The sequence below is a fragment of the Bubalus bubalis genome, chromosome X, assembly GCF_019923935.1.
Source record: "Bubalus bubalis isolate 160015118507 breed Murrah chromosome X, NDDB_SH_1, whole genome shotgun sequence".
Classification (NCBI taxonomy): domain Eukaryota; kingdom Metazoa; phylum Chordata; class Mammalia; order Artiodactyla; family Bovidae; genus Bubalus; species Bubalus bubalis.
In genome coordinates, this window is record NC_059181.1 from 81,445,673 (window position 1) to 81,473,027 (window position 27,355).

At 43.1% G+C, this 27,355-nt stretch overlaps 1 protein-coding gene across 8 annotated transcripts in view; it reads left to right on the forward strand.

The window, feature by feature from the left end:
* Positions 1-27,355, forward strand: part of AMOT (angiomotin) — a 66,261-nt gene that overhangs the window by 2,257 nt on the left and 36,649 nt on the right. For 2 of the 8 annotated variants that reach the window (XM_006048214.3, XM_025277215.2), the window contains exons 2-5: positions 5,854-5,929; positions 13,404-13,552; positions 15,174-16,107; positions 22,734-23,232. In XM_006048214.3, coding sequence (XP_006048276.1) covers positions 15,236-16,107; positions 22,734-23,232 — 1,371 coding nt within the window. In that variant the 5' untranslated portion in view covers positions 5,854-5,929; positions 13,404-13,552; positions 15,174-15,235. Of the gene's footprint in view, positions 1-3,298; positions 4,625-5,470; positions 5,528-5,560; positions 5,740-5,853; positions 5,930-13,403; positions 13,553-15,173; positions 16,108-22,733; positions 23,233-27,355 lie in introns of those variants that run through there. The other 6 variants (XM_006048217.3, XM_006048216.3, XM_006048215.3 and 3 more) reach the window with 5 other exon arrangements.

Sequence of the window (27,355 nt, forward strand, 5' to 3'; positions counted from 1 at the left end):
GATTTATTAGACTAATGTATTACCAAGGTGTTTTGTGGAGTTGCTTTTTATGAAGTTTTGTAAAGACCGAATCAGTCTCTTTCTAGAATGCCTTAGGAACAGTCTATTCAGAAAGCAGAGGGATGGATGCTATGACCTTGAGGTTCCATTGAGTGCCAGAATTCTAAGTGGGTACATCTGCTTCTGTGCCTCTCCTAAGAGCCCTCTCCCAGGGCCTGTGCCTTCTTTAAAAGGGTGTCTTTGTAATTAAGCAGCCCTTCTCCCCCATCCCCCTTTTCTTCCTTTGATCAGCTTTTTTAAGGCCTTTTTTTCCATTTTGGAGACAAGAGTTGTTTCTCACACTCTCCTACTCCCTTCTTAAGGTTTCTTTTCCTTTCTCCCCACCAAAGTGCCCCAAAATTCTCAGGATGGCTAGAAATTGTTTTGTTTTGTTGGGGTGGGGGTGTTACCAATGAGGAGGTGTTGACGATATAGTCCCTCTTGAGAAATGTTTGTGACCAGGTAGCCTCTTCCATGGAGACTGAGCATTTGGAATGCATGAGAACAGTTTATTCTTAGGGGCTGTCTGGAAGAAATTGTCCTTTGCACCCATTAAGCCCAGCTTAAACCCACTGAAAGGGGTGGAGAGAGGTGTGTGTGGTCGTAGCTGAGCCTTTTAGGATGGTAAATGGGTAAATGTTCCCAAATCTCCTATTACATCACCTCTTTCCCCCATGGATTCAGGGGGTTTGGAGATCTGCTTGACAAGTTAATTAGCTTGGGACTAAACCAATTTGTTTAGAATTGTGCTCCATTGATTTCCTGTCACCAGGAATTTTTGTTGCTGGTTTGCTATGACGTGTTGTCTTTAGTCTTGCTTACTTCTTGGTTCTTTGCTTCCTTTTGTGGACTTTGGTCCAAAATCTAGGGTCCCACCCCTAAGTCAAAGGTTAGAATTTGGTCCCAGGAACTAAGGGGGGCATTAAACAAGCTGCCCATATGGCATTACTCTTCTCCATGGTGGGTTTCTGACCCCTTTTAAAACAGAGAAAGGAGGGCCGTCTCCCCTTCCATACACGAAATCTGAACTAGGAAAGAAAAGAGGAAAAAGAAGGAAAATAGGAGGTCATTTGTTTTGTAAAAGAATCCACTACAGTTTTCTTTGAAAGAACTAGCTTTCCTAGTTAGTGCCTTTGAACTATGACTTGATATGTAAAAATTCACTCTAACTGAGACTGCTCAGAAACACATTTATTGCATAAAGGTTTTAGAATTTTGTTGTAATGATTATTGCTTGAATAAGTGAGGCCATTATTTGGTCTTGGAAATCTTTTTGTTACATGGGATGGAGTTAACTGTCTAAATCATCCTGGCTTGTAATAATGCTGGCCACGTTTAGCCTCACCGTACATCCACTCATAGAAGAAAGCTAGTATGACTTTCTGAAACAGTATCAGATTTCGTGGATTTTGAGAAGTCTAAATGGGCCTCTATCCCATATAGGTAGAAGATTTAAATTCCAGTTGTTGTATTTGAATAACCCAAGGATTCGGAAATTTTTTTTCTGGTAGTCTGTTCATGTATCTAGTAAGGCTGACAAAAATAATAGCAACTGATGCCATTTTAAATAAAAAAATGCACAATAGGTTTTCCTTGTGAGCCTGTTGGTGAGTGGGACTTGGTTCTGAGCCCAACTTTTAAGTTTGCCACCCTTAGCAAGTTTCCTCCTCTGTAAATTGTGGGGGATCAGACAGGATGATTTTGAGAACCAGTTATCAAAAGTTTAGGGTTCTCTACTTAGGCCTCGATTTCTGATGTGAATGTGAATGTGAATGATTCCTACTAAATGAGGTGCAGCAGTTGTTAGAAATACAATCATGTAGTCACATGGATATATTAAGAAAAACACTCGAAGGATATATCAATAATCAATATATTGATATAAATGCATTGTGTTTTGTATTTAGCAACATGTCAAATTAAAAAGCTAAGACCCTACCCAAAACTTCATCAAGAATCCCATCATCCTAACAGATCACCTGCTTTCATTTTTTGTAGTTCCTTTCAAGTCCTTGTTTCTGTACTATTATGAGTTTTACAGAGTAAGAGTCCTAGAAATGTACACTGTTGCTTTTAAATTTTAAAAAAGAGCCCACCTAAGACTTAGCTTTATAAACCCACGTGGAGGAATGAAGTCAGAATCTGAGTATATGTGAGGAATCAAATGCCAGGAGAAACTAACAGATTTAATAAGTAATCCCTAATCCATTTCTGTAATTTAGGGTGTTCATGTATCTAGTAAGGCGTTTAAGTGTACTCCCTTGACGTCCTAGTACCCTTCTCCCATTCTTTTTAAGCAAAAGGAAAACTAGCATTCACTGTTTACTTTGTCTAAATCATTAGCAATGGTTCTTAAATCACTGTATCATGATATACCTTCAGGAGAGTACAAATATGGGTATACTATGAAATCTCCCAAACAAGAAAGAAAAAGCAAGAGAACACACATTTTTTAATAGCTTTGAAAACAATATTAAACTAGAATAAATAATAGTAAGGAAACTAAGGGTTTTAGATAATTAAATAAAAGACATAGGTAGTAAGCAGGATGACCCACACATAAGAGGTTCTTCGTTTGAGGCTTTACTATACAGTGACAGTTCAGTTACATGGTCCTTCAATTTTCCTTTGATAGGCTCTTCATAAATTAGATTAAATTTCATTTAACCAGAATAGGAAAGTGAAGTATGGGTTTTTAGTACTCAGAAAGTACCAAGTCAAATATAGGAACTTTTTTAATGATAGGTGTTCATGGGGAAAATGCAGATGGATATATCTGCTAACATCTCCTAAGGTGATTTTTGAAGATCTGCTTAAAAAAATAACTCTGTAGGCTGCCCTTGACATTTGTTAAGTCACTTTCACTATTGCCCCAACTCATGAAATATCATTAGACTGCGTGACTTGAAGCCAGGCTCTGGGTTTCTCTGCCCAACCCTTTGACTTGCCATGTGACCAAGGGTAAATGAATTAGCTGGTCTGAGCTTCAGTTACCCTTCTGGGAAGCAAGGATATTAATATTTCACAGAGGTGTTTAGGCATGCTTCATATTGGGCACATGCTTTGAGGTCATTGGATGAAAGGTGTCTGCATGATGGCCGAGCAGGCTTATTATAGGGTCCTGAGCAGGTGTTCACTTTTAATGAGCTTTTTCTCTTTTATAACATCCAGAGCCCTTTGGTGCCTCAATTGCCGTACTGACTATAATTGATTGTCCAAACATTTGTATTATTGGTCCTCTTGACTTTTATAAAAAAAATTACAACATTGTCATTTATATGATAAGTTGAGGTTCTAATCAGAGGACTCCAGCATCTGCTGGGGTGGTGAAAAATAGCTTCAAAAAGAGACATTAGTTGGAATGTGCCATGGAGATCATTGAGTTCTTCAAAGTTCTTACAAAAAATTAAAAAGAGTAAAGAAAATTTCTGCATGTATCTCTGTGTGTGGATGTGTGTGTGTGTGTGTGTGTTTTAAGGGAGAAAGTTTTGAGTAATATTTGCTTGTGACACATACTGATGATAGCCAGTAACTGAAACCCAGCCATTGTAGTGTTTTATACACAGCTGGTTTTTATTAATGATGGAATATTTATGCTTGCTGCACAATTCGTGGCTCATTTCCATGTGTATGTCAGAACTTAAATACCCCCCAAAGCAACATTAAGATAACATTAAATATAAATGTGGCCAAGCTAGAAAGGGTGGATTGGGGGAGTCCTCTTTATCCTTATTGATGTTGCTTCAGATCACAATAACTGCCTCCCAACCTTAGGCATTGATGCTGATCTTTATTTTTTCCCTTTATATATCCTGTAGCATGCTTCAAATTTTGATCCTTTTGATATGGACAAATGATTGCCCCCCCCCACCCATAATGCAGATGAAACTGATGTATGTGTTTTTTAAGAGCATATTTTCCCTGCACATGCTTCTCATTATCCGAGAGGCCTGGACTCAATCAGTAAAGGAGCAGAGAAACCACATAATTGAAAGGAGAATGACGGTGGTGCATACTTGGAATATTTGTGGGAAGGAGATTGCTGACATCAGAAAATGTAGTGGCCTGAGTGTTAACAGCATTGAAGAGAAATAAGCTTTCTGTGTTTCTGTGCATTGAGAATTATTTTTAAGGGGATAAAAATATGGGCCAGGTTTGACATCCTTTTATGAAGTTGCCCTGGAAACTTTGATGAAGGTTGTTATAGAATGGCTCAATTAAATAAAACCTTCCCCATTAGGAAGCTAATTAGTACATCACTTACTCATTTCGGTTGTTTTCAAGGGGCATGGATTTGCATTGAATTAATGACATTCTTTTCCATGTGATAGCAAAGTAAGATAAAAATCACAGATGGGGAAAATTATTTAGATTGCCTATTTTGAAGAAATCGAATTTCCTCTTTATTACATTTAGGTTTTCAGTTCAGATTTTTCTTTTACTCTGGTTATATACAGTGATCACATTTTAGTTTAGTAGCTAGTTTTACTTTGTGGATCATGGGCTGTAAACCAAAGCTTATTAGTTTGAGTTTCCCATATGAATTGGAGAAATACGACAAATGACAATAAACCATTTTATTAAGGTAACATTTGTGTTCTTTTCTCCTACAATTAGTTTCTCTTTGCTGTGTGTGTGTGTGTGTTTGGTGGAGGCAAATTGCTTTCTTAGGAAAAAAAAAATGTTGGAGCTAAGAAAAATTTGATGACCGCCCCCCTTACTCCCTAGAACATTTTGTCTGCCTCAGGCTCTCAGCTTGGCTTCCATTAGGACACTGTCATGATTTTTCCGACCTAGTACTTTTTGTGAGTATGCTAAGTGGTTCTCCCATGGCAGCCTGAAGTAGAGCGGTTATGATGGGAATTGGAGTGCAGAATTTCTAGCATGTTCTTTCTACTGTACTCCATCTTTTTAGGGAAATGAATCCTTACTTCTGAGGGTTGAAGGCCATTTGCAATAGAATAAGTGTCCTGTAGTTAAATAAATATGTAATATGGGTCTGCTGTGGTCCTCCTTTCCCTCGTAACTAGTAGGGGACAGTCATTCTGTACATATATTCCCTGATGCCGTATGCCTGTGACCTGTGCCTGCACGAGTTTCGGAGAGTAAGTGGGGACATTGGCTGGGTTATCTGATTTGTAGTTTAATTGATTCCACCTTAGCCCTTCCTGAGAAATCAGGGTCTAGATTTTGTTTTTCAGTAGCAACTCGGTGAAGACAGGTTCCTGGGGCTTGTAAATCAGAGGGAGGAGAAGCGGCTGCCTTTGGGGAGTGACTCAGGCCCTTTGGTATGAAGATACGAAATGCTGGCTTCTGTCCATGCACCTGCTGGATGCCACACCTGTAGTCAGCACCTGAGCCCCACTCAGAAAAAACAGACTGAAGGCAAATGGAGCTCCCTTCAAAAGGGGTTCAACAGAACGGAGAGCTCCTGATTATGTTAGCGGAGCACCACCGTGAATGATTGCATTGAGCCATTGCAGTGCTGGTATGGGGAAACGTCTTAGATCTTTTCTTATAGGTGCAGTGCACTGGCTTGCTCAAGAGACTGTTGAAGTCCCAGAGGAATTTGCTTTCCTGATGAATTTCTCCTGGGAACTGTCATCTTAATTGGAGAGTCAGTTCTGTAGAAGTTTGTGTCTAGTCACACAGCATGGGGCAGGAAGTCACAAGACCTGGGTTCTGATCCTGGCCCCACGAGTAAGTCAGAGTGGAACCTTGGTCAAATTAATTATCAAAAACTATCTGTCCTGGACTTAAGCTTCTCCTGTTAATAAAATGGAATTAATTACATCAGGCTTTATTTCCTCACAGAGCTGCGAAGAAGGACGAATAAGATAACAGAAGTGAAAGCTTCTGTCTCCTTAGAAGAAAGGCTGAGAAACTTAAGGTAAGAGTATTATTGTTATTGCTATTCTGTGTCTTTCATTCCTTTTCTTCTCTTTCTGTTGCCTCTAGCAGAGTGTTTGGAAAGTTATTTACTCAATAGGCAGTTATTAAGCACCTAATGTTTTAGGTGTTGGGAAGTATATAGAGGAAATCATGCACTCAGCCCCTGCCCTCTAAGATCACAATTTCCATTTCTGGCTTAGCCTATCATAATGGTTTCTATTGGGGCTTCCCTGATGGCTCAGGTGATAAAGAATCTGCAGTGCAGGTGACCGGGTTCCATCCTTGGGTTGGGAATGATCCTTGGAGTAGGGAATTGCTACCCACTCTAGTGTTCTTGGCTGGAGAATTCCATGGACAGAGGAGCCTGGTGGGATACAGTCCATGGAGTCGCAAAGAGTCAGACATGACTGAGGGTAACATTTTCACTTCACTTCAACCTGGATACTTAGAAACATAAAAGAATAAAAATGAACTTTCTTTTCTCTGCATTGCAAGTGGGGACTTCTGACCCTGGAGCAGTGTACTGCAAGGTCTCGATTAAAGGTATATGGGGGAAAAGCCATTCAGTACATAAGGGAATTTCTCTCTCACTCCCACATTTGCAAAGCACCTGACTCTTTAATGATTACTTTTTTGAGGAGTCTATCCTTAGCTTCATCCTTGTTCTGTTCTGCTTCTATTCTGTATGATCCAGCCCACTCTTTGACCTTAGCTTTTACCATATGCTAATGACTCTGGAAGATATATATCAACCTATCTTTGACTCCTCCCTTTTCAACTTCCCCAACATTGGTTATCAGATTCCACCTCTCCTATTCAGCTCATGGGATTTTTCCCTGTAGGAAGTTTTGCTCAGGTGGCCCAGAGTTTTTTTTTTTTTTTTTTTTTTCAGCATCCTCTGCATTGCCTGAGCTATTTGCTCATACCTCTGGTCTCCCATTGAATTGTGCCCCCTCTGCTTGTCTGGGAACTCCTCGAGGACTAGACTCTGTATTACTTTCTTTTTTTTTTTTTTTTTTAATCCATTCTAGGGCTTATTCTGGAGAAGGCAATGTCAACTCACTCCAGTACTCTTGCCTGGGAAATCCCATGGACAGAGGAGCCTGGTAGGCTGCAGTCCATGGGGTCGCAAAGAGTCGGACACGACTGAGCAACTTCACTTACACTTTTCACTTTCATGTACTGGAGAAGGAAATGGCAACGCACTCCAGTATTCTTGCCTGGAGAATCCCAGGGATGGGAGCCTGGTGGACTGCCGTCTATGGGGTTGCACAGAGTCGGAAACGACTGACGTGACTTAGCAGCAGCAGGGCCTATTCAGTGCCTGGCTGTAGTAAAGTGAAAGAAAGTGGAAGTTGCTCAGTCGTGTCCCACTCTTTGCGACTCCATGGACTATACAGTCTGTGGAATTCCCCAGGCCGTAATACTGGAGTGGGTAACCCTTCCCTTCTCCAAGGGATCTTCCCAACCCAGGGATCGAACCCAGGTCTCCCACATTGCAGGTGGATTCTTTACCAGCTGAGCCAGGAGGGAAACTGGCTATAGTAAGTGCTCAATAAATGTTTGTGGAAAATATGGTGCGATAAGTATTGTAATAGAGATGTGTCCAAAGTCCAGTGGGGAGACTGAGAAGAGAGAATTAATTTTCCACATTTAGCAGAGTTGGGGGGCAAGGGGAAGATGGAGATGGATTGGGAAAATTCTTCAAGGAGAAGATGGAAAGAGCAACTGCCATCTTCTGAAAGCTCTGACCGAGCAGCCCAGAAAGAAATGCTTGTTGTGTCTGCTTTTGCTAAGCCAGGGGCATCTCTGCCCTGTTGCCTCCTCTGTCTTAAGACTGGATGACTTTTATGGTTGGATCTGCAAATAAACCTCTGTCTATAACACATTGACCATGTAAGACAGGTGCCACTTAGTCATATAATATTAAACAAGACTGACCTTAAATGTGCCTCCTTAACTGTGGTTGAAAATAGAAGTACACACACAGGCTCATTGGTCATGTGCACTTATTTCTATATAGCAAAATAGCCTTTAAAATATATTGAAGATTGGTTCTGAAAATTAACAGATTTATTTCTCAGAATGTACCATGTTGGGTCACTGGAACTGAATGTTTTTGAACTGTCAGATCTTTCCAAGGGCAAAAATGAAACATGATATAAGCCATTATAGGCCATGAACCTGTTCTCACCCACCTGATGCTTTTACTAATTAGCTTCTTGGCTGAGTGGCAATTTGGGGCAAGTGCGTGCAAGCTGGATTCACAGGGGAACCTACATTCCACTCTGCCATTTCGCAAGCCACTAGGATACTACACTGGCTTCTTTCCCTCCCAGGAGTCCTGCTCTGCCCTGGTGGAAAAATGGGAGCAGAAGAACTTTTCATTAAATAAAGGAGAGATTTCATGGGGCTTTGGTGTTTTGTTAGTTTTATTTATTTTTTTAGTGAGTTGTCTGAAAACATTCATGTTCCTTGACCCATTAATTTTACTTCTGGGACTCTATTATTAGGGAACAATCCAAAATATTGAAAAAAGGCTAAATCACAAAGATGATCTTGTCGCATTATTTAAATTAGCAGAAAGTGAAAAAGCAATTTAAATCTCTTAATGATTGGAGAATGGATTAGGGAATCTTGATGCACTCATTTAATGGACATTGAATTGTTTGTTAAGAAGTCTATGTCACAACATAGAAAAAGTGCTTATGATTAAGTGAAATGGAGGAGCCAAAATGATATGTATGTTAATATTTCATTGCTTTGTGAAAAATACAAAACCACATAGAAATAAACTACAGATAATATTTTATAATGCTAACAATGCTTGGGCTGAGGTGCTGGGATTATGAGTGTTTTTTTTTCTCTTTGTTATCAGTATTTGCATATTGTGCTTATATTATTATACTTGTAAAATAAAAATGGGTAGTATGCCAATGAAAATAGAAGATTGGTAAAGCTGGCAAGTTTCAGGTATATTCTTAACCTTTTCACAGTTTATGCTCAATCTGATTCCATGGACTGCTTATACTTTTTCTGAGGCAAGAAGAAATGGGATGTGATGGTGTGATCTATTCCTCCCTTGGAATGGGTGTTTGTGGAGGGGAGTGGAGGGTGGTAGCATCAGGATTCTCCTTGTTAGTGTTTCACTGCTCATGTACTCTTTAGGGTTAATCACCTTTGTTGACTATTACCTTGTTCAAGTTGATTGTTTTAGAATCTAGAAGAGTAAAACTGCTACCAAATTGACCATGCCTTGAGTTACCATTTGAGAAACAGATAACTGACACTGATCCTAAGATTTGGAAATGCCAAGGACCTGCTGTGATTCTTAAAATAATTTTCCAACCTAATCTAGATAGAAGTAGAGATAGGAGCAAAGAGGTGGGGCCAACTCATAACCTGTTCTTAAACTAGTGCTCGACTTAAACCACAGTAAGTGCCAAGTTGGTACGATGTTGACAAGACCTGGAACAGAGGCCTGGAAATATTGATCAATATTGATCAGTGGAGGTTCCTACTACTCTCCAACCTACCTGCATATCATGGCCTAAAGAGGAGAGATTTTGCCGGGTCCTTCTGCCATACCTCTGGCTAAACATATCCCTCTTAGGTCTTTGAATTTTCCCTCCTCCCATTAACATTTTACTTCCAGTTGAATTGGAAAATTGATGGTAGCATTAAGCCAGATTTATAATCTCTTAAAACCAGAGTCAATTCAATTTAATGAATATTTATTAAGCATCTTCAATGTACAAGCTAATATACTACATAATATATTGTAGTGCGAATGTGCATGCTAAGTCGCTTCAGTCATGTCCAACTCTTTGTGACCCTATGGACTATAGCCCACCAGGCTCCTCTGTCCAAGGGATTCTCCGGGCAAGAATCCTGGAGTGGATTGCCATTTCCTTCTCCAGGGGATCTTCCTGACCCAGGGATCAAACCTCTCTTATGTCTCCTGCATTGGCAGGCGGGTTCTTTACCACTAGTGCCGCCTGGGAAGCCCATATATTGTAGTGGAAGTGCTGTTACCCTGGGAATAATAAAACCTGCATTCTGGCCCGGGCTCTGATCACTTTTAAGCTCTGATATCTTCATCTTTAGAAAGAGAGGGTTAGACTACCAGATGGTCTTCCAAGAGTCTTTCTAGTTCTGGCCTTCACTTATTTAAGGATGTGGGCATAGAAGATTTGAGTTGCAAATAAAAGGTTTAAAAAAAAAAACTTTCTTCATAAAATAACTGTACTATGCTAGAAAAAGACCACTTTGAAATAGTAATAGTAATAGCTAACTTTTATTGAGCCTTTACAATGTACTGGGCTCTGAGCTTAGCACTTTACATAGACTACTTCCCTTAATCTTTATAACAACCATATGAGGTATGAACACCGCTAGCCCTATTTTGCAGATGATGAAATTGAGACTTGGGGAGACTGAGAGACATGGGTGAGGTCAGTTAGTAAACCATAGATCCAGGATTTGGATTTGGGCAGTGTGATTCTGGACCCAGGCTCTTAATCATGATATTTATACTGCCTGCCCATTACCCACTGAAAGTTTTAGGGATAACCTGCAAAGGGACCATTGTTCCTTACCTCCCAAAGGAAGCAAATTAGTAGCTTGCATTTCAAGACTCTTGGGAAAGGCGTTCTCTAGAACACTTCAGGCTACAATATGGACCAATGTGAGAGGACATGAGAGAATTCAATGGCCTGTTTGGCATCTTTATGTGGGAGGTTGTATGTCTGTGTGTATGTTATGCACAAATACATGCACACAGATATAGGGAAAACTTTGAACTGGCTTCCTTCCATTTAGCTGGAAGTAAAATGGTATGAAACAAGTTGACCAAGATTTAGCAGAGAAACAGGTTCCCTAGACTCAGATTCTTCATCCTGGTTGGTAGAGTGAGGGGTGAGGGCAGAATTGGAGGAGGAGGTAGAAGGGATAGAAAGAAGATCTTATAGGCAGATTTCAAAATTTATGTGAAGGGTTGGAATTTGGTGTGTCCTGGCCACGTTGATTTTCTGGGACTTAGCTTGGGAAACACCTTGGTTGTTTCATTTTGGCTCACCCTCTCAGGTACACTGGGAGTGGCCGATGACTGCAAATGCAGTGAGAACTTAGCTTGGCCTTGCTGCCCTGTTGTTGTTACAAAAGAGTTGAATATATAGATTCAAATTGCATTTTTAAAGAGAGAACCACGGAAATCCTTTCCTCCCCTATCAAATATCCTCAGGGACAGTCTGTTTGTACAGGAGAAACAAGGTTATTTTATTGATTGAAGATGATGTCAGACCCCTGGAAGTGGCATGATTAAAGCTGTGGGCAGATAAAAGTTTGCAGAGTTCACACTATTTTAGTTCTTGCGCATGAGACAAGACTTGCATTTTATTTTTCTCTAATAAATGGAGTAGTGTTTTCCTTCTTACGTGACTCTGAACATGTAGATGAACATAAGTATTGTAGGGGAAAAAAATCGGTAAACTGGAAAGGAATCAGTAAAGCTTTTTTCTTAGACTGATTTCTTTTCCTCTTTTAAACAGAAACAAAAAGGCCAGGGGGCGGTGTCCTGGGAAGGGACAGTCTGTCTGGTTGACACAAAGTGATTTGGGTTTTGAAAAGGATATGGAGGAGAGGGGACAAAATTGAAGGAAGAGAGCAAGATGTTGGATAAGTTTTCTTGGTGAGGAACTGGGTGTTAGGAGCAAGCCAGTCAAAATCAGCATGAAGAATCTAAATAGTCCTGGAAAAGAGTCGTGGTGGTTTCTCACCAGGGGCTCAAGTTTAAAACCCTGTTTTCTGTGTGTTTCATTAAAAAAAAAAAAAAAAAAGACAACTGTTTTGTTCAAAATTGGGCAATAGAAACACAGCAGTTATTTACCATAGCTCTGTTAGCAGCCCAGCTTTGATTCCAATTAGAAGTTGTTCCTCTGCTTTTGAAATTAGGGGAGACACCCTAAAACAATTATCTTGCATACTGGAGATGATTTTGCTTTTTGATTGTCATTATATATTGGACCAAGACAAGATGGAAAGACAAATATCCGTGTTTGTTCACTCTATAACTGTTCACTTTATTTTTGGCAACATTGCAAGGAAATAATGTTAAATTAATCACCGTGCGGTTTTGTAGATTTTTTTTTCCAACTTGGATGTTTTGGACATGCTCCCAAAGCACGGGGACGCGGGTGTGCTTCCTTTGCATTGCTTTGCTTCTCAAATGGCGTCCCTGGTGCAGATTAAAGGCTTTCCTTTAAGTGATATGAGTGAGTCATGGCTAGTCCAGGGCAGAAAATAGGAATGTAGATCATGTGCCTCTCACCTCAACCCCTCAGTTTCATAACCATTTTGGTTGGACCTGCAGGGCTTTTTGCTGAGGGTCAAAGGAGTCATTCGAAGTGAGGACTATCTCAAATCCATATCTGGTGGGCATTTGCATCTAGTCTCTATAATGTGAGTCTAGTAGTTTCCTTGCGTGGAGATACTGGGGCAGTGGAAGCACTGAGAAGGCAAGTGGAGCCATCTTCTCAGAGAAGAGTTGCTGCTGTGTGTGGAGAAGGGCCATCACTTTTGCTACTCTAGTAAGAATGGATGGACTGTTGATCAGATTGTAAGCTCTGTGAGGGCAGGAACTATATATTGTGTGTCATTTCTATCCCTCATTGTGTCTAGCGCGAGGCTGGCAAATATCTGGCATAGCCAGGATGCAACAAATACTTAATGGCTTGGTTGACAAGAAGTTGGGATTTTCTTCTGGCCCTCTGAGGCTGTAGCCGTTAATCAGGAGCTTCACCAAGTGTTCTTTTTTTGACTAAAATCTACCTTCTGATGACTGCTTTCCCTTCTGGGATGTGGGCCAGTGAGCCCCACTCACCTCCCCTGCTATTGATAGCAGTTTAAAGGTCGCACTCTCAAGGTGATGGTAGTTACAGCTTTTGTCATCACCTACCATTCCAACGCCGTGGTAGCTCAGCTGGTAAAGAATCTGCCTGCAATACGGGAGACCTGGGTTGGGAAGATCCCCTGGAGAAGGAAATGGCAACCCACTCCAGTATTCTTGCCTGAAAAATCTTATGGATAGAGAAGCCTGATGGGCTACAGTCCATGGTGTCGCAAGAGTCAGACATGACTTAGTGATTAAACTACCATTCCAACTCAGAATGGGAGCAACAGCTCCTGAGGGCTGTGAGGCTATGACAGAGCCATCTTGCACATTTCTATCTCCAGGAGACTGGCTGGCCTCCTGAATACAGCCACCAGAGTGAGATTGCCTTTTGTCCTTGTGGAAATGGACTCTGCCATTCACATAAAAGGCAAAAAAAAAAAACAAAAAACAAAAAAACAAAACCCAAAACGGGAGGAGAAGTCATCCCCTTGGAAGAACTGGTTTGGTTAACTGTTGGCCATTGGTGGCAAAATAGAAACGACATTTTTGTTTCTCCCCCTCCCCCTCCTGACCATTTCAGAGTGACCAGTGGTTGGACTCTTGGCGACGCTTACCCTGAACCTGAGTGTTAGGGCAGAGGGAATCTACTGTTGCGGTTTCTGGAGCTGCTCATAAGCAAGAATTCCCTATCCTGAGCAAGGCTTTAAGCCTAAAAGAAAGCAGAAATAGGTATGGACCATCAGTATGCATGGGTGCCGGTGTGTGTGTGTGAACCTGTGTGTGTCCGGGGTGGGGTGGCTGTGGGGTGGGAGGGGGTGGTGTGCTCTTTAGAGTCTGGGGCAGCTCACTGTCTGGATCTCCCTGCCTTGCAGAAGGGGTTTCTGAGTGGTGTTGTTTTAACCATACACACTCCCATTTCTATTTTTCTTTTGACAGAGGAGAAGTAATTTGGTAATCATCTTTCCAGTTTGAGGCACCAAGAGAGATTTATGTTATACTTGTCAGCCTAATAGAAAATCTCAGTCTGACAGTTGAAATACAGGAATCCCTGAGGGTCATTGGCAGGGAGGGAAAGGGGACTTAAGGGCAGGTTGCTCAGCCCCTTGGTATATACTTCCCCAAGAATCTGATGAATGGGATTTAAAGGGGGCCTCTGGAAGGTTAACTGTGGAGTCAAACTGCTCAATAGAACAATTAGAAACCAGGTAGCAGTAATCAGAAAAGTAGAAAAGGAAGGGGGATGACCTTTTTCCAGCTACCACACACCTTCTGGGTCAGTCCCTGTAAGACTGAAGGCAAAGGGGGATCATGTTTCCAGAGACACTGGAAACTATTTCATATCATAGAAATCAGGACCTGGAAGCCAGGAGTCCAAAGTTCTCCTCTAGGAACCTGAGGCTGATTAGGTTGACCTAACTGTGACTTGGTGTGACATCATGTCCATTCTCCAACACTACTTAAGATCCTTGAGGTGAAAATTTTCACTACTGAAGCTTAGTATCAAATTGCAGGACTTAACATGACAGACAGATTCTGTCCAAAGATTTAATGAGCTTCTAATGAATTTGTGGATACTATACTACTATCAGAGGCACACTTCAAATGAAAGAGGGCTTCCCCTTTAAACTCCTCGTACCCAACAACAACAACAAATGCTCAATGACTATTCCTGGATGGCTGAAAGAGAAACTTTGTCAATAACAGTTATCCCAAGCTCTTCTCTTATTAAGCCAAGGAGCATCCAAAATGGACAATACAAAAAGGATTAATAAAAAAAAAAAGATATGTTTCAGAGTTCTATGAGATCAGAGAAAAAGATTTGCATCAAGCAGAGATCATTTCTATCTGGTACTACCAAGCTCTCTCATCACTTTTTATTTATCTTAGTTATCATTTGACATTTTGTAGCTCCCTCCACATGCTGAACTGTTTTACAGATCCTGCCTATGGGGTAATTTCCTGCCCCCACTGCCACAACCTTAAGAGTTGAATTTTTCATTTCGATAGAATACAGAGAGATGAACTTGATAAGCGCCTAGGAAAATTGCACTCTCTGACAACCTCACTTGACTGCTTCAGGTTTCCCCAGTCCTTTTAGGAGTTAAGAATGAATACTTAACCCAGGCTAAAAGTAAAAGAGGAAACAGAGGGCTCGTATGCCTCCAAGTTCCTCCTCATGTCAATGCTAGAGCCAGAAGTGGTCAACAATTAACTGATTAAGTCTAGATTCAGTTCTCTACTTGATCTCTGCAGAGAAATCCTCACCCCCCCCAAATACTCATTTTCTCCCCCTTTAGAGGACTGATTTATCCATCAACTGGGTGTTAAGCTTCCTGTTTCCCCTTCCCAGGTCAAGGGCAGCCCAGGTGCCCAATTTCTCTCTCTCTTCACAAGGCACCACCAGCAATAGAGATGAGAAATTCTGATGAACAGCCAAGTGGAGGAACCACGGTGTTGCAGCGTCTGCTACAAGAGCAGCTTCGCTATGGTAATCCCAATGAGAATCGCAACCTGCTTGCCATACACCAACAAGCCACAGGGAACGGCCCTCCTTTCCCCAGTGGCAGTGGGAACCCAGGCCCTCAGAATGATGTGTTGAGTCCTCAAGACCACCACCAACAGCTTGTGGCTCATGCTGCCCGACAGGAACCTCAGGGGCAGGAAATCCAGTCAGAAAACATCATCATGGAGAAACAGCTGTCTCCTCGGATGCAGAATAATGAAGAACTCCCGACCTATGAGGAAGCCAAGGTCCAGTCCCAGTATTTTCGGGGCCAACAGCATGCCAGTGTCGGAGCTGCCTTCTATGTCACTGGCGTGACCAACCAGAAGATGAGGACTGAGGGACGCCCATCAGTTCAGCGGCTCAATCCTGGAAAGATGCACCAGGATGAAGGACTCAGAGATCTTAAGCAAGGACATGTTCGCTCCCTGAGTGAACGACTCATGCAGATGTCACTGGCTACCAGCGGAGTTAAGGCCCATCCACCTGTTACCAGCGCTCCTCTCTCCCCACCACAACCCAATGACCTGTACAAGAATCCCACAAGTTCCAGTGATTTCTACAAGGCCCAAGGGCCACCTCCCAGCCAGCATAGCCTGAAGGGCATGGAACATCGAGGCCCCCCACCAGAGTATCCCTTCAAGGGCATGCCACCCCAATCTGTAGTGTGCAAGCCCCAAGAGCCAGGGCACTACTATAGTGAGCATCGTCTGAACCAGCCAGGGAGAACAGAGGGGCAACTGATGAGGTATCAGCATCCCCCTGAGTATGGAGCAGCCAGGTAAGACAGTTCCCTTTCTGTCATTCCCTGACCTCATCCCCAACCAGCTTCTGCTGTGTCGGGAACCTTAAGGGAAGTAATGGGCAGGCATTTGGTGTAACAAACTCTGCAATGCATGGCTGGCCCTCAGCTTAGTAAATGTCCTGCCAACCTGAACGTGTACCCTTCTTCAGACATCATTAGTCCTGTAATTAACATATCCTTGACTTTATAGGTTGAGCATGGCCTCAACTGCCTAGTGGCTGAACGGGAGCACAAGTCTTGATTTCAGTAGTGTTTCACTGTCCAGTCTCCTGGGAGATTGAAGGAAGAGTCAGTGTTCCTCTTGTGCATTATTAAGCCTTCCTTTGAGGGCAAGTAAATTATCTTGCACTTGAGTCTGGAATATCCTATCACTTTCATTTATTCTCTTCCAAAAAATTCTTTTCACTAATTTCTGCAAACAAATCTTTCTGCAGAATTACCATGATTCGCTCAGACACTAAACAAACATCTGGATATTATTGTTGGGAGAACTCTATATGTGCAGGTTCAGCACGTGACTAGCCTTGTACTTGCTCGCAGTTCACGAAGTCTGGGCTGCTTAATCTTTCTTATGTAGTGAGTTTAGTAGTTGCCGGTGACGTTTTTAAACATCTAAGTTAAATTCACCTCATATTGTATAGAAGTTTTGGTCAAATGCTAAAATGCAGAAGAAAAAATATTCCCATGGCTTCTGTACAACTTGCCATTTGTTTAGGAGGACTGTTTTGAATATTCATTAATCCCTAAATATAGTTCTGAATTATTCAAGGGCCTGTTGACTTATTGCTGTATCAACTAGACCTTACGATTCCTTGATTCTGTTCATTGTTCCTATTGGGGCCATGTCTCCAGTCAGGAGTATTTCAGCGTATGGGACAGAGGGAAGGTTTCAGGGTTGGACAAAAATGATGACAGTTATATGTGGTATTCCTGCCTGATTACCATGGGTAATTATGGGAGGCTTTTTTTCTATAGGCAGCCCCCAGACCAGGCCTATGATCTCTTTGATGTCTAACTTTTTGTCTCCTGTCCCCTCTTACTCATTTGGGAAAGAGTCTCTTGGCTTGAAGTATAGTGGGTGACTCAGGAGAGAAAGAAGGCAGTCAAGGGGTGGAGTAGGGTGAAGGTAAGAGAATGCACCTGGCATTTCCTGGTATTTTACTTTTTTCACCTTCAGGTCCTGTTTTTTAGCTAGAGGCAATTCACTTTGGGCTCCACTCCTAACTTTGCTAGTTTAGGATTTTTTTCTTTCCTTAACTCAGGTTGATTTCCTAACCCTTTTCAACCTCTGCTGTGCAGCTTTCAAAGGGCAGGAGCCTAACTTCTGATAAGTGGCTTGGAACAGGAAATGGGGTAAGGGACAGGGCCCTTCCGGTTTAAATGAGCAAGAATCCGATTCCCATCTGCCCAGTAAAAGACCCGGGGAGGGGTTGGTCCATTGGACTGCTTAGCTTAGTGCAGACCCATGCAAGCCAGCAACATGTCAGTGAAGCTGGGGGGTTTTGTTTTTCTCTTCTCATCAGCATGGAAGAGTCTGGGGGGACTCCCTCCTGTATGTGGATGGGATGTGTGTGTATTGCCTTGTGGGAGGGGAATGTGTTGGTTGGGGTGTGGAGCAGAATCCAAGCCCCGCTTAGCACATGGCCCGCCTTCCCAGGAAAGCTATTTTCAGAACTCATTCAGGAGTATTGTTTGCGATCTGAAATGACTCCCACAGCGTTTGAAGCTAGATGGAAAAGCCCTTTGATCTGCCTAAATAAATACTAAGGAGCCCAAAGAGGGTTTTTTTTTTTCTTTCCATACTGATTAAACCACCAGAGAAACTTAGTTGCATATATTTAACCGGAAGAGATTTGTATTTTCTCCTCCCTCCTATGTTATCTATGGATCTCTTGCTCTGCTTCCCAAAGCAGTAGAGCCCACGCTGATTATCGTCTCTTGAGCAGTATTTTAACACACGGGTTTGCGGAAATAGTTTTGTTTTTTTTCTCTATGGGAGAGAAATGGTGTTTTTTTTTTTCCCCCTCTATGGGAGAGAAATAGGGTGCTTGATATGCTCAATGAATGTGCCTGCATGCTCAGTTGTGTCCAGCTCTTTGCAGTCCCATGGACTGTAGCCCGCCAGGCTCCTCTGTCCATGGAATTCTCCAGCCAAGAATACTGGGGGGTTGTCATTTCCTTCTCCAGAGGATCTCCCTTACCCAGGGATTGAACCCGCACCTCCTGCATTGCAGGCAGATTCCTTACCACTGAGCTACCTGGAAAGCCCATGCTCAATGAAAAGTCAAGCCTAAAACAATCCTAATCAGAAGATGCTCTTTGTGAGTTTTGGGTCTGCAGCAGAAAAACTGGCAATAAAATTTTTGCAGAGCCTGGGGTGAGGGTGTGGCACATGTTGACGAATGCCTGCCAAGGGGAGGACCTTGAATGGCTTTCCGTAAGTGTACCATTTTAGGTGGAGGCACGTTTTTCCTCCTTTATTTCTTTTAAACCAACTAGCTAGACAGTTTGTGAGTACCTTTCCAAGTAACTGCTGCTAGTACCAAACAATTAGAAGACAAAATACTTAGTTCTTAATCCACAAATTACAGATCAAGATTCAGAGCAAGCTCTTTGAGCAAATTGTTGTCCAAAAAAACCTTTGTTGACCTTCAGAAGTGAAGTGAAGATGCTCAGTTGTGTCCGACTCTTTGTGACCCCATGGACTGTAGCCCACCAGGCTCCTCCATCCATGGGATTTTTCCAGGCAAGAGTACTGGAGTGGGTTGCCATTTTCTTCTTTAGAGGTGCTGTGAAATGCTAGAGATTTGCTGTTAAGATGAACACAATGTTATAAACAGTCTTTTTTATTACTTTATTTTCCCTATCCCCTCCTCCCCACTTAAAAAATAAATATCTTGAATGCCCTGAACTCCAGATGGGAAACAAGGCCAAACCATCTGAAGAATTAAAAGTTTGTTGAATCTTTGTCTAAGTGCTGAGCCTTTTCTGCAGCCGGGGTTTATGCATTTATCAACTGCTTTTAAAAATCAAATCCTTTCTGTTTGTAAAGCAGCCACCTCCTTTCAGTTGTTGATATCGTGCCCAGATCTGAGGTTTCTTGAAATCCTTGTTTAGTGGAATCTAAGGGTGACCTAACTCTGTAGCTCAGAGCAGAGTTGGTTGTGCAAGAGAAACAATCAGGAATTTGCAGCCCTCTCCAGACTTCAGAGAGTGACCATCACAGAGCCTGGGAAAGGCAGTTTCTGTGGGGAGAATAAATTGGGTTCCAGGCTGTTGGCACCTGATCTGGTGAGAGGGTGTATGGGGGAGCTTGCATACGTGTAGGCTAGGACTGTCTTGCGTGCATTGGGGGCTGGGATGGGGGGTTGGGGTGACATAAGTCTGGGAAGAGTGGGGGCTCTGGTCAGCGAGGGGGCAGGGTATAAGTTGCAGTGTCAGCTTGATTGCTTTCCATTTGTGTCCTCACAAGCTGTCTCTGGGTGGGGATCTTCCCCGGCTTCGAGGAGATGCTGATTTTGGTCCCTGGCCTCTGTCCCATATGTCTGTCAGGTCTCCTTTTCCAAGAGAACCGGAGGCCCAGGTTGTCTTAGGAAGGAGAAGGACAAAGGGAGGGAAGGGGCAGGGATGCAGGTCAGGGCTTCCATGGGATCATGTGATTCTGTTGTCTGCATGCGCCTTGTTGTTCTGGTTAATATGTCAGTGGAAGGAGCTGGGGAGAGTGTCGCTCATCCAGCTGACACCTTATTACCATTATTACAATTACTCTATCTTGAGTGTAGGTTTGCTTCCTCTGACATTCCCCCAGCTCTCTCCCACACCCGTCGTTCCTCAGTCCCCTTCTCTCAGGGGGAAATTCACACAAGCATTAGTACTGTCCTGCTTTTTCATGGTGGGCGGATGCTGAGATCCAGATGGAGTTCGTTGGCTGGAGGGCTTTCTCTTCTTTTACAACTGCCCAAGCCTTGCTTCGTGTTTGCAAACCTGCCAGGGTCGGACTGCCTCAGTTTTACCAACAGCACGGTGCATGGAAATCTGCTTCCTTTTCCAGTCTGGGAAATGTGAAGGGCAGCTGCCTCTTCTCCATTTATCTCTAGGCAGAGCCCACAGTCGTGGCCATGGTCACTGCCATCCTGGGCTTATCCAACTCTGGAGCCTCCTTCCAGGCACCTTGTGGTCACTCCTTCCATGAGGCCCCTGGGAGGCCATGTTCTGTCCAGGGCATGGGGAGGCCTTTCGGTCTACAGGTGGGAGAGAGGTCAGTGGCTATTCTGTTTGAGAGAGAGGTCTAGGTTGCTGGTAGGACCCAGGGGAGCTGAGGGGAGGAAGCCCACTTCACAGCTGGGCGTTCAGTCTTTAAAAGAGAACACCTACCAGGCCTTGGGTTTACACATCCTGGCAATGAGGATGAACGTTAATATGGTCATTTTCTCCTTAAAATTTGAGGGCTGGATTAGAGAACATGAAATTTCAGCCCCTCTTTTCTGCCTGAGGCATAAGCCCTAACAGATCCCAGGCTGCCATATTTTAACTCAGGATGGCCAAAAAGTTCATTCAGGCTTTTCTGTAAGATGTTTTGAAAAACTCAAATGAACTTTTTGGCCAACCCAATTTATAATAGCTCTTACTTAAAGTGGAAGGAGAGTACATAGATCATTTAACCTTTGAGGAAACTAAAGATCCACAGTATGAAAAATGGAGACAGACTCCCCCCACATAAGTTTATAAACAGCTCCCATGCTTCTGATTGCATGAGTGCTTTAAACTCTCAGACATAAGGGTTATGTAGGGTAGCAACTTTCCAGTTGTCATCATGAAAACCATGTAAATTTTTCTGTCCACAAGTAGTAGTTTGCCCACTTTAGTATTCAGCAATTATTTATACTGACAGATATGTGAAATTGGAAGAATGTGGGTATACCAGAGGCACTGATGGGGCTGAGCAACAACCTTCAACTTGAATACGTTTGAGGGCTCTGGTGAACATCTGGGTTATTGGGTATGTGTGAGCAAGTGTTTGGAATGGTTTTGTAGCGGTAAAAATCCGTCATAGTAAGGATCTCTTGTAGCGACAGATAAATGAACAGTAATGATAACTGGAGTATGTGTGGGAGGGAATGTGCTTTAGCATCAGGAATGCCAGTTAAAAGTTAATTGCTCCTGGTGATTTGTCCCAGTTTCACCACAAATTTTATGCAATTTAGTGCAAAGATTAAGTGGATATCCCATAAGTAAAATCACTAACAGGGTCAACCATTCTCATTGGGAGGTAGATATGAGACTGTTGGTAATTCAACACTGAGAAGAGCCCAGTATTTTAGTAATTCATTTGTGACCTCGGGAACAAAATAGGCTCATGCAGATGAAGTAACTTGAGCAAGGTTACACAGCTAGTAAGCAGTAGGAAAGGTCTCCAAACTCTGTTGGGATCCAAATCCTGTGCTCTTAGCCATCTGTCTTCCCTGGATTGAGAAATACCAACTGTAGGACAGGCATCCACTGGATGTGGGAGTATATTAGGTTAACTGGGCAGGGGCAGGGAGGTGAACATTATTTGTGTGTGTTTGGTGTATACTGACAGATATTCTTCCTGGTTGTGGCAATGGTGGAAATGATCCATTTGCATACACTGTTTCCATTAATGGCTCATAGTCCAGTATTAGGTACCAAAATGGAAAAGTCACATTAAACCATGTGCCAAAGTTCTCTATCTGGAACTTTCTATAAGTAATAGGTTGGGAATCTGAACATCACTACAAATCAGTGCATTTTATTTAATAGTAGTAGAAAGAACCTGAAAATGGCACTTAGGTTCTACCCTGGCACTGCTTCTAACTCACTCTGTAATATTTAGCAGGATACTTCTCCTCTCTGGACCTTGGTTCCCCCCTCTGTCCACTGACAGAGTTGGACTAAATGATTTATTTAAGGCCTTTCCAGTCCTTACATTTTGTGATTCAGTACATCACAAATTGTATGATAGTGTTACTTGTAATCCCTTCCAACTCTTGGAATTATTGCTGCTAAAAAGCATCATTCAGTTATTAACAACTGTCATCGACAATAATTATTTGGTGTCTCTAATGTAGTAAGTACCTGTATATCCTCAGGTAGTTATTTCTGACTATATGAATTATCCAAGAGAGTTGCAGATAACAAGATGAGGGGCAGATTTGATGACGGTTTGCTCTTTCCTTCTGGGCAAGTGGAACGAACTTTCTGTGACCCTTTCTGTGTGCAGGGCCACATACAGTATGCCAGAAAAAGCTTAGTTTAAAATCATGAGGTGACAATTACGTTGTCAAAGACGCATTTGAAATGCTTAGAATTGAGAAACAAGTGTATAAGGATGCATTACTTTGATTTTCACAAAGCTGAGATCATCTGATCTGTCCTCCATAGGATCACACCTCTGTGGGTCAGGTATTGAGAGGAGGCCAGGCGTGGAAGGGACTGGAGAGGTCTCGGCAGAGACCTTGTAGTCCAACCCTGCCTGCTCCTCATTTTGCACCTGTTCTGGGGGAGCCCGGGAGCCTCCACATCTCCCTTTCTTGTGCCTTCAAGTGGGAGCTTAACCTGAGTACACCCTCCATGTTTTCCAGGCCAACACAGGACATCTCATTGCCTTTGTCAGCCCGGAACTCTCAGCCTCACAGCCCTACTTCTTCCCTCACATCTGGGGGTTCCTTGCCCTTGCTGCAGTCTCCACCATCTACTAGATTGTCTCCTGCCCAACACCCCTTGGTCCCCAACCAAGGAGACCACTCGGCTCACCTGCCTAGGCCACAGCAGCATTTCCTCCCTAACCAGGCTCACCAGGGGGATCATTACCGTCTCCCCCAGCCTGGCCTGAGTCAACAGCAGCCACAGCAGCCACAGCCACACCATCACCACCATCACCAGCAGCAGCAGCAGCCAGGAGAAGGCTATTCCGCTATGCCACGAGCTCAGCAGTCGTCTGCTTCATATCAGCCAATGCCAGCCGACCCTTTTGCCATTGTTTCCAGAGCCCAGCAGATGGTTGAGATTCTCTCAGATGAGAATCGGAACTTGCGGCAGGAGTTGGAAGGATGCTATGAGAAGGTGGCGAGACTGCAGAAGGTGAGATCTCCATATGGGGCTATTTGAGTCTTTTTGAAATCTTATTTGTTTAATATTGATATAGAAGTGTCCACTTGTGGGTCCCTGTATGACTTATGGGCGAGTCTTCAGGATTCTTATATCTGAAGGTTAGATGGAGCAAACTTTAGAAAAACCTTCTGCCTCTCTATCTAGAAGTAACATTTCACAGAAACCATAGCCACCAAGAAAGCTCAACTGAGTGTTTGAGAATTACGAAAGGCAGGGAAACTGCTTCAGAAGGTCAAGAACACTGGAGAGGGCTGTGTAGGAGAAGTACCTGCCAGCATAAAGACTTTTCCTTTTGATTATATTTTCCCAAATACAAAATACTGAATTTGAATCTTAACTATAAATCCATAGTTCCCAGAAAAATCTCATCATTGAAGTTAGATCCTGACCTGCCTTGTTCTGGAAAGGGCCTAGAGTTTTCCAAGTGGTAGTTTTCATTGTAACTCTTTTTCAATCCCCTTTCCTTTCCCCCCTTCTTGCGTTGGTCCTTCCTTGCAGCTCAAATGAAACATCTCCTCTCCTCTGGTGTGTGTGGGGGGCAGGAGGGGTTTAGCACACCACAGATGGGTAACAGGTGACAGCCTGAAGCTAAGGAAGTAGCAAAAGGAGTGTATGTCCCAAGTTCACATTCTTCCCTGGGCCCCTCCTGAGTCTTTTGCAGCTGGGACTTTAGGTCTTGAGTGCCCTAAGCTAGGAACCTTAGCTCTTGGCTTCCTGTGGCTGGTGGTGAATAGGGTTCTGCCTTTGGCAGCCTCTTTGCAACTTCTGTCATTGTGGAGCTCCTTTGGTTTGATCTCCCAGACAATGCAGACTGCTCAGGGATGTGAGGATGAAGGTGGAGGAGGGAAGGGAGGTTGCCTGGTATTGTTCAGTAACTCGATCCTCAGGAGACACCCAAGAGTGGAAATTTCAGGGGCCTGAATTAAGCTGCTGCTGCTGCTAAGTTGCTTCAGTCGTGTCCGACTCTGTGCGACCCCATAGACGGCAGCCCACCAGGCTCTCCCATCTGGGATTCTCCAGGCAAGAACACTGGAGTGGGTTGCCATTTCCTTCTCCAATGCATGAAAGTGAAAAGTGAAAGTGAAGTCGCTCAGTCGTGTCCGACTCGTAGCGACCCCATGGACTGCAGCCTACCAGGCTCCTCCGTCCATGGGATTTTCCAGGCAGGAGTACTGGAGGGGTGCCATTGCCTATGTATGTAAACACCAGATCTGAGTCCTAAAGGAGAGGAGGGCTTATTATCAGCTAAGTATTTTTACGGAACAAAAAAATGCCTTCACTGCACCTAATGTTCCCAAGTCTGGATGGATGGGGGTTGTTGAGTGAGAAATGTTTCTTCCTGGCTTTGCCCCCACTTTAAAATTTTCCCTCTTCTCTCATACCTGCCCCTGTTCCATCACATTGATACTCACACACTATAAGCAGACAGGTCCAGTTTGGCTGATTAGGTTTAACAGTTGACACTGCTCCCTAAACTCTTATTTGTGGTGGCCCTGGCCCCATCTTTGATGTAGTAAATGAAGGGTGAACCCAGATCTTCTACAGACTCTCTTTTCTAGAGGATAGTGAAATTTTTTTTTTTTTTTGAGGGGGAAGATGGGTGGCAGGGAAGTGGAGCAGAACAGAGTCTGGGTTGTTGTTTTGTTCTCCATTATGGGGAAAGATGCCTCAACCAAGTGTAATTGGGACAGCTTGAGTGCTGGGAGAAGTGAAAGCTGACCCAATGCTGCAGTGGGTTAGAGGCACAGGTGGGTTAGAAGAGGACAAATGAGGGGAATAAGGTAGATGTCAGCTGGTGCTGGAAAAAATAAGAAGGCCTGAGGCTCATGAGGGGAATAAGTAGATAGAATCAACCTGGAAACCCACCACCATCCTCTCTCTCCCCTCACCTCCCACCACAGACCAAACGGATGGATATGCCCTTCTGACTCCTTTTCCTTTTGACAGATGTACAACTTGCCCCTTTAGTGGGGGCAGTATCTACAAACGGTATAGGGAAAGGATTGGTACAATGACTTGAAATAGTACTCTGAACAACTTGAGTAAAGGGACTGCCTTCCATGAGGATGCAGAATAAAAGGAACCCTTATACACTGCCAGTAGGAAGGTAAATTGATGTAGCCACTATGGAAAAGAGTATGGAGGTTTCCCAAAAAACTAAAAATAGAACTATCATATGACTCAGCAGTTCCACTGCTGGATGTACATCTGAAAAAAAAAAAAAAAAACACTAATTCAAGAAGATGCATGCACCCCAGTGTTCATAGCAGCATTGTGTACGATAGCCAAGATATGGAAGCAACCTAAGTGTCCATCAACAGATGAATGAATAAAGAAGATGTGGTGTGTGTGTGTACACACACACACACACACACACACAATGGAATACTGCTCAGGCATAAAGAGAATGAAATTCTGCCATTTGCAACAACATGGATGGACCTGGAGGGTATTATGATAAGTGAAATAAGTCAGAAAAAAAAATACTGTATGATATCATTTGTATGAAGAATCTAAAAAATACATCAAACTAGTGAATATAACAAAAAGAAGCAGACTCAGAGATACAGAGAACTAACTAGTGATACCCAGTGGGGAGAGGGAAAGAGGGAGGAGCAACATAGGGGGAGGGGAGTAAGAGGCACAAACTATTAGGTATAAAATAAGCTACAAGAATATATTACACAATGCCAGCTTCCCTGGTAGCTCACCTGGTAAATAATCCACCTGCAATGCAGGAGACCCTTGGGTTCAATTCCTGGGTTGGGAAGATCCACTGGAGAAGGGTTAGGCTACCCACTCTAGTATTCTTGGGCTTCCCTGATGGCTCAGATGGTTAATAATCCACCTGCAATGTGGGAGATCTGGGTTCGATCCCTGGGTTGGGAAGATTCCCTGGAGGAGGGAATGGCTACCCACTCCAGTATTCTGGCCTGGAGAATTCCATGGACTGTATAGTCCAGGGGGTCGCAAAGAATCAGACACGACTGAGCAACTTTCACTGCATGAGTAATATAGCCCATATTTTATATAACTATAAATAGAGTATAACCTTTAAAAATAGGGAATCACTATATTGTACACCTATAACTTCTACAATATTGTACGTCAAATATACTTCCATAAAAACATAAACAAAGGGGACTGCCTTCCAGGTGTGGCATTCTGTGGGGCACTAGAAAACCTTGTACTCTGAAGACAGCCCAGAACAGACCAGCACCAAGCCTGCTCTTTCAAATAGAAATGTTTATTTTCTCTACCAAGCACTTGAATTTCATGCAAAAGCTTTATTGGGCTCAGGCCTTGCAGATCTTGTCTCTAAATGCCATTCACCAGTTTTCACCTTCTGTGCTGCTATCTTGGTACCATCTGCAAGGAAAAAAACACTCTCAAGTCTGCTCTTTTCTGTGGTGTAAGCTTCATTTGTTTGCAGGCAGTCCCGCCTCAGGCATCATGCTGGAGCTGGGGCAGGTGCAATCAGAGTTGTTTGGTAACCCCACCTTTCCCTGAGTCTCCCATGGGGTGGGGGGTGGTGCTAATATTTCTCCCCCTAAAGTAGCCTGAGCTTTGTTAAGGAGGATAGTGAAAAGCTGAGAAGGAATGCAGAATGGTTGCAGGAGTCAGATTTAACTTGAAAATTACTTAATAGGCAATGGGGTTTACTTGTCTTATACAAATCATATGCAAATATCTCTGTGGTTGTGATATGTACAGTGAAGCTCTACTGGTTCCAGAGAGACTCTGGAGTCAGACTTCTTATTTTCTTCCCAATTCGGGCTGATTCAGGGCGGGATCCTTTCTCTTTGAGGTTGTGTGTGTGTGTTTACCTTTTAGAAGATTTGCTGGAGTGTCATAAAACACAACTCTAATCATGAATTTCTGTTAAAAAATCTGTTACAGTGTCCCACTGACTATGGGATAAAGTCCAAATGCCTGGCATTAAAGCCCTTTTATGATCTGACTCCAATCTATCTTTGCAGCCAGATCTTACCAGCTTCTCCCTGTGTACCCCACAGTGTCCAGCCAAATGAGACTACTGGTCATTCTGGGAATGCATTCGCTCACTTAGAATAGAATACCCTTCCCCTCACCT